The 9,971-nt window shown below is 34.4% G+C and overlaps 1 protein-coding gene across 1 annotated transcript; it reads right to left on the bottom strand.

The window, feature by feature from the left end:
- Positions 1 to 324: 324 nt before the first annotated feature.
- Positions 325 to 1,758, bottom strand: LOC109236379 (probable membrane-associated kinase regulator 4). Its single transcript, XM_019402553.1, has one exon. It carries the CDS (start codon positions 1,713 to 1,715, stop codon positions 636 to 638), a length of 1,080 nt encoding a protein of 359 aa, XP_019258098.1. The 5' UTR covers positions 1,716 to 1,758; the 3' UTR covers positions 325 to 635.
- Positions 1,759 to 9,971: the final 8,213 nt, after the last annotated feature.

Genomic DNA, 9,971 nt, shown 5'->3' with positions numbered 1-9,971 from the left:
CCCCTCCCCCGTAGTTCTAATGGCAAAGGTTGAGGGACTTGTGACTCAGGTCACTGGTTCGAGCACTGCATTATGCGAACTAAGCTTGGTATTTAAGTGGAGAAGGCCGATAGAGGGCGGATCAATTATCCCGGAGTTTTTGCGGCTACGATTGTCCTATGGGTTTGTCCCTAGAGGGATTTCTCGGTCATAAAAAATAAAAAATAAAATTGCATTTCGAAATCTTTGAGAATTATGTCAATTTGAACCTTATAGTCCTCTTGTACTTTCATCATAATTGTGCACTAAGAAACCTTAATTTGGCATTTTTCACAAGTTGCAAGAATGAGTTGTGCTTTTGAAATACTAGCCATTTATGCCACAAGTTGAGAATTGCTAAACTATATGGATTCTTATTACACAAAATTTGTGAAAGAAAGAAATACATGTAATAAGATAACTTTGTTCATTGTCTCCTACTGCCACCAAACTTTCCAGCAATGTTGTTCAGACTCTCCGAAATGAGGCCGGATACGTGTCGGATCCTCCAAAAGTAGTGCATTTTTGAAGGATCCGACACGGGTGCGGCAACATTTTCGAGAACATAGCTTTCCAGTAAATGAGGAAATGACCACACAAAAAAAAAGAGGAAAACTTTATCCCCTACAGAGTCCAGGTCTTTCTTGTTCTTCAATAATTACCTTAGAAGCTGACAATGAACAAACTCCAATATCACTTATTGTCTTTCTTGAATCAAACTGTTGGTGAGAATTTTTGCAATGAGCAATTGCTGCTTGAATTGAGTTCTCTATTTCTGAATATGCACTACTGCTTCTCTTAAAGAAATGCATATCTTGAAATTCATTTGAATTGTTTGAGCTTGAAGCTGATGAGGAACCAGAAGACGACGTAAATGAAGAAGTAGAAGAAGAAGAAGATTTAGCTGTTGAAAATCTTTTAATAGCTCCTGAAAATGATCTTCTATGTCGACCTCTGTGATCTTGCTCAACAACATTTTCTTTGTTCATCCCTTTTGAATATGCACCTTTTTGAATTTGTCCAAATGGCTCTTCTTTAGCCATTATTGGTACAGATCCTTTGTCAACGTTTGCTGAATACTCATTTGAACAACTAGATTTAGAAAAGAAAGACTTGACATAAGCGCGGGAGGATTTAAGTTTCGAACCAAACGAAGAATTTTTAATCAGCTTGAGTTTTCGCGTCCAAGACTTTTTCGAATTCTCATCAGCTGGATTAAAGCTATTGGCATGATCTTCTGTTGAGTAATCGAACATGTATTCGTCCGGATTGAGTTCCCGACTAACTTGACAGGAATCAGAGGGAGAAATATTGCAAGATTCAAATGGTGTATTATTTGTAGGAGTATTTGTAGTAGTTGTGAATAAAGGTGTACTAAAAGAAGACTCTTGAAAAATATCAATATTTCTAGTTTTATTAACTGATTTATTGGGATTTTGAAGAAGTTTTTCAACCATTTGTTGTGTACCAAAAGGGAGATGAAGAGGTAGAAGTTTGCCATTGTGGAATAGTTCATCAGCTGGTGAAGTTGTTGTGTCTTTATCTATTGAATTTGGTAACATTTGGAACTCAAATTCTCTAGCTTGAGATGGGGAGTTTTTGAAATGTGATAATATATTGGAATGTGAACTTAATTCCATATCTATATAATCTTCTTCTGCATTGTCACATGAACGACGAATTTCTGCATATTCCATGGTTTTTTTTTTCTATGTTTGTGAGTTGAAATGTAATTAGTTGAGTTTTGAGAGCAAATGCTAAGGAAGAGGACCATTTTAAAGAGGATAGTGGTACAACTTTTTCTTTAAAAAATGGCTGCAAATATTAGGCATATATTTTAAATAAAGTTTAGGACATAAAAGGGGAAAATCGTATTTTGGTCATGTTTATGTTGTTTAACATTTTTCTTTAAAATATTGGACTTTTAACTTCCTCTAATGGCTGATGTAATTTATTAACTTTGTGGGACTCGTAATTAGGGGTGTACAAATCGGACCGAAAAATCGGACCAAACCGAAAAGTCAAACCAAACAGATAAAAAAATTCATTTATGACATATAAATATATAAATTTTATATAAACCGATTTGATTTGGTATTGAATAAAAAATTCGAACTAAACCAACATATAAATATATAAATTTTATATATACATTTATGATTTTATATAGAATTTTTTAAGAAAAATGTCTAAAAATATTTGGGATCTCTTATGGATGTAATATTTAATAGAATATAAAGTGTTCCATTTTTATTTACTTTAAATAATGGATTATGTCATTACTTCCTTATCGAGCGTTATTGAAATGCGTCAATCTCTTTATTCTTTCATATTCATATGTCAGTTCTATTAAATTCTTATATCTTTTTCGAATTTGAAATGGTATTTCATAATATAAAATTAAATAGAACATATCATTATTTAGGTATCATATTGATTTTTATGTTTAGTTATTAAATTCGGTTAATCTTCAAAGCGTACATCAATGAAAAATTATTCGACGACTAAAAAAATAACTATCATGTGTTACTAAGAAAATTCTCCCATAAGAATTTTTCAATAGATCATATGTTTGTTGTTTTTTTTTTTTTTAATTTTTACTAAATATATACTTCGTCAAAGTAATATTGACATAATATTCATAAAACAAAAAAAAACCCGAAAATTTGAAAAATCCGACAAAACCGAACCAATCCAAACCAATATAGTTGGTTTGGTTTGGTTTTGATAAAAACCGGACAAACTCGGTCCATGTTCACCCCTACTCGTAATCTTGAAAATAAGACTCCATAAAATATGGGATTTGTAACTTTTAGAATAAGATTATCTTACATGTTATAACAGGAAAAAGTAACCTGATTGTGCAAAAATTTCTTACACTGTCGGTGTATATTGCTTTAACTCGTCGAATATCTTTTCTCCTTCTCCAAAAGGTATCATTAAACAAGAACAAACCTCAATGAATCGTTGATCAACTTGGAGAATTTTATCATCAAATAGTGTTTAAAATCTAGACAACTAGAGAATTAAATCCCTTAATAAAATACAGTTTTCTGTTGGGCTGGAAACTTTTTCTTACTATTTTCTATTTTCACTTTTTTATTTCGAACACAAGAAGAGCTGGTAGAAAGTTTTTTTTGAGCAAACAGGAAACATATATATTAAACTTACAAAACGTTTGTTACATCATGGCCTAATAGTGTGCCACTTAGGACATATTGATTTCCTAAGCTTGCTAATCTATTGCAAGCATCCATAGATAGGTACTTAACAAAACAACGTTCACTGTCTACATCATACTTAACAAGATTAAAAATAACATTTGATACAAAAACTTTTTTCTTCCTTCCTGGAGTCCTTCCCATCTTGGCCATGGTGTGAGCGACACTGTTGCATTCCCTAAATGTGTGCTGGAGGAGGGTCACCGTCCCTTGGTGCATTAACGACCTGCAAATATTAACAACATTATCAAAAAGTCTATTACCATATTGTATAATTTGAATTGCCTCCGCACAATCTGTCTCTATTTCCAGTGGGAATAAATCCCACTCATGGGCAGTTTTGAGACCTTCATTTATTGCCTTTAGTTCTGCCTCCAGAGATCCCCTAGCTTGAGTGAATTTTGTGAATCCAACAATCCATTGACCATCTATATTACGGAATACTCCCCCTAGAGAACTTTGTCAGTTGTTGTGACTAGCATCAATATTTAGTTTGTACCATCCATTTGGGGGCCTTTGCCACTTGATTTGTAATTGAATCTTTTAATGGGCAACGGGTTATTCTCCGTAAGCAGCTTGAATTCCACAGTTTTTTGAGTAATATTTTTTATGTTTACAGCGTTCCTCAAGTTGTTTTGATTATTAGCAGTTCTGTTAGTCCAAATTTCCCATAGGGCGAAAGGGAGGATATAATTCCAATCAAGAAGGTTGTGTCTTATAGAGAAAATTCGATTTTTTAATTGTGCAATCCAGTGCCCCCTTGTGGGATCATAAAAGGTTACCCCTCCCAAATTGTCCCAAAACGTTTTGTTTACTTTGAAAGTGAAAAAGATATGAGTGATGGTTTCTTCCTCTTTCATATCACATATAGGACACATAGGGTTAATGTTGATTCCAATGCGGGCTAGGTACTTCCTACAAGGTAACCTATTTTGGAGACATTGCCATAAAAATCTTTTTTATCTTATTTAGGCATGATGAAGACCACATCTAATCATAATCCAATTGGTTTTCAACCATTGGTTCAATAAGGTTATAACAACTTTTGCTAGTAAAAGTTCCTTTGGATGAAAGAGACCATATAGCAATATCATTTAAGGGACCCTTTGTACGAATTTTACCCTTAAGGATGTTTTGTTGAATTTCAGAAGAAATATCTATTGATAGTTTTGTAAGATCCCATTTGCTATTGGTATAGATATCTTTGATTTTAAGAATGTGAGTTTCTGGACTAATGGGACCTTCAATTAAACTTCTTAGGTTTGTGGAGTTTGGGATCCATCTTGTATCCCAAATGTTTAGGTTTGAGTTTAGGTGGGGAGACCATGTGATACTTTTATTGCACAATTTTCATCCCTTCATGATGGCCTTCCAGATGGAGGAATGGTTTATTTTAGTGCAACTCCCTCCATATTTGGTAATAATCAGCCTTGCCCAAGGAGAGGTTGCTTGAGTAAGAAGCCTTCAAACTAGACTAGCTAGGTTAGTCAAATTTTTTGTATTTGCACTATGGATGCCCAGTCCCCCTGAAATCTTTGGTTGACAGACTTTTGTCCATTTTACTAGGTGTAGTTTTCTTTTACTCTCATTGGTACCCCAAATAAAGTCCCTCTGAATTTTGTCAATAATTTTTAAGGTCATTTTTGGCAGAATAGTATATTGCATGTAATAGTTACCAGCTTCCACCCGGACAAAAAAGGTGAGCGCTTAGCGAGAATAGAGTTAAGGCACGATTGAGCCAGAGTGATTCTACCGGCTATATTAATGGATCTCATCTTCCAAGAGGCAAGTCTGGATCTCATTTTATCAATTATAAACTGGTAATCAGTTGGCTTTGGATTTTTATTAAGTATTGGAAATCCTAAGTAAGTACCAAAGTTTTCACTTCTCTTAATACCTAATGTATTGATTATATTCTTTGTGATGGCAGGGTTACAGTTTTGGGAGAAAAGAATTTTTGACTTGGAGTGGTTTATGTTTTGACCGGGCAGTGAGAAAAATAGATCTAGACCTGTTTTGATGGCAAGGTATGATTTTTCGTTTGCCTTAGCCATTAGTGTTAGATCATCCGCAAAAAATAAATGGGAGAAGCTAGAGCTTTTTCTTCCTATGGTGATTGAATCCACTTGCAAATATCAACCTGGTTTTCAATATACCTAGATAGCAACTCTAGACAAAGGATGAAAATGTAAGGTGATAGAGGATCACCTTGCCTAATTCCTCTGCTAGGTTCAAAAAAAAGTAGTGGTAGAACCATTAACTAGTATTGCAATAGAGCTTGATGAGATACAGCTGAGAAGTAGGTTAGAGAATTTTGGTGGAAATTTGAAAAACCTAAGGGCACGATACACAAAGGATCATTCTATACGGTCAAAAGCTTTTTCCAAGTCTATTTTTAATATCATATGGCCATGCCTGCCTTTGATTTTCTTTATGTTAGCAATTAATTCTTGGATTATTACAGCATTATTCGAGGCTCGTCTATTTTTCATTAAGCTGGCTTGGAAGGGACTAATGATTTTGTCTAGGAAAGGTTTAAGACGATTTGCCAGGATTTTGGTAATAATTTTGTATATAGTATTACAAAGGCCAATAGGACGAATTTTTTTAAATGTTGTTAGCATTTGGAACTTTAGGAATCAGACAAAAGAATGTTTTATTAATTTCCTTAGGAATTACCGAGCAGGTAGAAAGTAAAAGTCCCTTCAGAAGACGCTTCTGTAACATTTTACATGCACAACACACTTAATCAGTCAAATTTAACTTCTGACAGTACAACAACAACAACAACAACCCAGTAAAATCCCACTAGTGGGATCTGGGGAGGATAGTGTGTATGCAGATCTTACCCCTACCCCGAAGGGATAGGGAGGCTGTTTTCGAAAACCCTCGGCTCAAGAAAACAAAAAAGACAAAAGGAGACAATATTAGTATCACCATAGAAATCATAGGAAAAATAGGAACAACATGAAATCGAGAAGAAAGATGCAAAGGAAAGCAAAAATGATAGCTAGTAAATAGGTCATGCACAAAAAAGCGAAATAGTAAGACAAAACGATAGCTAGTAAAAATATATCTAAGTTGTTTATTTCTCAAACTTTGTTCAATGAGATATCTATCATTTTCCCCTATAAAATAACAAGAATGTGCATGGCACTTTAACTAAAACAGTAATTTACTTTAGACAAAAGCACACACAAATGCTAAATATAATAATACATGGAGCTTACGAAGCCCTTTGCTTTGCCTAGTTTCCTACTTTTACTGGATTCCAGGAGCTCTATATTTAACTTTATCTTCTTGTCTTCTTCAAGTAAAAAACAATATTACTTCTCCTTGGCATATTGTTTCTTTACCTAAATATGTTCACTTGTCTGTGTCTTTTCCAATAAAACTAGTAATTTTATGCACTATGTATGCATATAAAAATTGCACAAAATTAAGAAAAGAACAATAAATAGAATTGTTGACCTTGAACTAATAAACAAAAAAAATACACACGATCCGACATTTTATGGTGGAGGAGAGAAAGGTTGGAGAGTAATGGGGAACTCGAGATACTTTCTTCAGTTTTTTTCTATTTGAAACTTCCCCACTCTTTTTTTCTTTCTTCTTCTTCAAATATGAGTTCAAATTACATATATTGATAGTGAAAATATAATTTGTCTTTTTCTTTTGGTGTAACAGCTCAACCCATTAGTGAATTGTTTGTTTTGGATCCGAGCCCGCACAACTTTAAAAAGCGTTACTATGGTTTAATGCTTGTTTGTTGAGATTTTTTCTTTCTTATACCATATATGAAACCTTACTACCAAAAATGTGCATAGTTTCTAATTTACCCGCCCTGTCCATATTTTTTCTACAGTTATTATACCAATCATTAAATACTAATTAATAATAGCTAAATCTTCCTAATTTGTCGAGCTAAAATTGAGGAACAGAATATTCAAAAACGATTTGGCGTAAATCAGATCAAATCATATTCTTCTAGATATTCCTATTTAGGCGCGCTACAATTATGGAAGTAAATATTCTTCCAGATATTTTCCACCATTGATAGCCATTAAAAAGCTTGAAAGCTTTGAATTCAAATTTGGGTTTTCAAAAATTATTATTTGTTTGGATTGGGTGTTATTGAAAATAATCGGGAATATGGTTTGGAGTTTATATCTCAATTTTGAGGGGTTTTGGTGAAGATTAGACTTGGTTTTGACTGAAATTTAGATTGAAACTCGAAGAAGAAGAAGAAGAAGAAGAAGAAGAAGAAGAAGAAGAAGAAGAAGAAGAAGAAGACATATTGCAGAAATTGTAGATAAATTGTAGAAAAATTATAGATAAATTGTAGACTGTTTTTTGCAGAAGATTTTGTAGAAGTTTTAGTCGTTATGGATTTGTGAAAACAGAAAATAATACATCTAGAATTAGAATATAAATAATCTACAATTTATCTACAAAATATCTACAAATTGGATACATTGAATTTTAATATCCCAATTCCCATTTCAATTGTAGCATAATTGGCATTTTTCGACATAATTGCATTTGTTGCAGAAGATTTGTAGAAGTTTTAGTCGTTTTTAATTTCTGAAAACAGAAAACAATGCATCTACAATCAGAATACAAATAATCTACAATTTATCTACAAAATATCTACAAACTGGATACATTGAATTTTAATATCCCAATTCTCATTTCAATTGTAGCATAATTGGCATTTTCGACATAATTGCATTTGTTGCAGAAGATTTGTAGAAGTTTTAGTCGTTTTTAATTTGTGAAAACAGAAAACAAAGCACCTACAATTAGAATACAAATAATCTATAATTTATCTACAAAATATCTACAAACTGGGTACATTGATTTTTATATCCCAATTCCCATTCAATTGTAGCATAATTGTGATTTTTGACATAATTACATTTTTTATTTGTGAAAACAGAAAATAAAGCATCTACAATCAGAATACAAATAATCTACAATTTATCTACAATTTCTGCAATATGTCTTCTTCTTCTTCTTCGAGTTTCAATCTGAATTTCAGTCAAAACCAAGTCTAATCTTCACCAAAACCCCTCAAAATAGAAATATAAACTCCAAACCATATTCCCGATTATTTTCAACAACACCCAATCAAAATAAATAATGATTTTTGAAAACCCAAATTTGAATTCAAACCTTTTTCGATAGTTTAGGGGCATTTTTAAACAAGTGACTAAACATAGAAGGAAAAGTAAGTACAATTCTTTGTGTAACGACCCGACCGGTCGTTTTGAGCTTTTGCACTTTGCTCGCCAGTTCTGGGGCATGACTTGCCCCGTGTGATGTATTATGACTTATGTAAATCGTTGATTTTGGTTTTCAGGGTAATCAGAATGAATTTGGAAGAACAGTTCTCAGTTTGAAGCTTAAAATTTGAAAGGCTTGACCAAGTTTTGACTTATTTGTATATGATCCCGGATTGGAATTTTTATGATTTGGGTAGCTCCGTTAGGTGATTTGGGACTTAGGAGCATTATCGGAATGCATTTTGGAGGTCCGTGGAAGGTTTAGGCTTGAATTGGCGAAATTGAGATTTTGGCGTTTTCCGGTTGATAGGTGAGATTTTGATACAGGGATCAGAATGGAATTTCGGAAGTTGCAGTAGCTCCGTTGTGTCATGCGTGATGTGTGTGCAAAATTTCAGGTCATTCGGACGAGTTTGATAGACTTTTTGATCGAAAGCGTAATTTGGAGGTTATTGAAATTCTTAGGCTTGAATCCGATGTGATTTTGGTGTATTAATGTTGTTTTGAGCGTTCCGAAGGTTGGAACAAGTTTGAACGAGGTTGTGGGATATGTTGGCATGTTTGGTTGAGGTCCCGAGGGCCTCGGGTGAGTTTCGGGTGGTTAAATGGGTCATATCCTTATTTTGAAAGTTGCAGATTTTCTGTTGTTTTTGTTGCAGACTTTTGGCCTTCGCGTTCGCGAGAAGGCTCTCGTGTTCGCGAAGGGATGCGTGATGAGGCTGAAAATTTGGCCTTCGCGTTTGCGATGTTGGTCCCGCGTTCGCGAAGGGTGAGGTCCTGAGTGCTTCGCGAACGCGATGAGGTTCCCGCGTTCGCGTAGAGTAAATAGAGCAGCTGGGGTCCTAGCCCTTTGTGCTTCGCGTTCGCGAGAGGGTCTCGCATTCGCATAAAAGGAAATTTTGGTTTGTGAAGCATTGTGCTTCGCGAACGCGAGGGACATGCCACGTTCGCGGTGAAGGAAAATCTGGGCAGACAGTTTATATTTTACAATCGAGGGTTTAGTCCAATATCATAAAAACAATTGGAGAGCTTGGGAGAAGGTGAAATTTGAGAAGATTTTCAGTGGAGCTATTGGGGTAAGTAATCCTCACTCATATTTGGTTTAATTCCATGATTTAGTTTTGAATTTCATCATTTAATTTGAGAAATTAGAGTGGAAATTGGGGAAGAATGGAAGAAAAAGTTGAGAACTCTTTTGAGGATTTGAATGGGCATTTGATGTCCGGTTTTGATGTTCTTGGTATGTATGAACTCACGAGAGGATGAGGATTTCATTGATACTAATTTTATCGGATTTCGAGACGTGGGACTGGGGGTCGAGTTTGAGCAATTTCGGGATTTTTTATGTAAATTGGATATTTTCGAGTGGGCTTCGTTCCCTTAGCATACGTTAATGATTATGTACTGATTGTGGCTAGATTTGGAGCATCCGGAGGTCGATTCGTGC

This window comes from Nicotiana attenuata, unplaced genomic scaffold, assembly GCF_001879085.1.
Source record: "Nicotiana attenuata strain UT unplaced genomic scaffold, NIATTr2, whole genome shotgun sequence".
Classification (NCBI taxonomy): Eukaryota; Viridiplantae; Streptophyta; class Magnoliopsida; order Solanales; family Solanaceae; genus Nicotiana; species Nicotiana attenuata.
This window is presented reverse-complemented; position numbering and strand designations above follow the sequence as displayed.

What these genes read in the sequence shown, in the direction of transcription:
- LOC109236379 (XM_019402553.1), bottom strand. Translation starts at nt 1,715, where the DNA reads ATGGAATATGCAGAAATTCGTCGTTCATGTGACAATGCAGAAGAAGAT.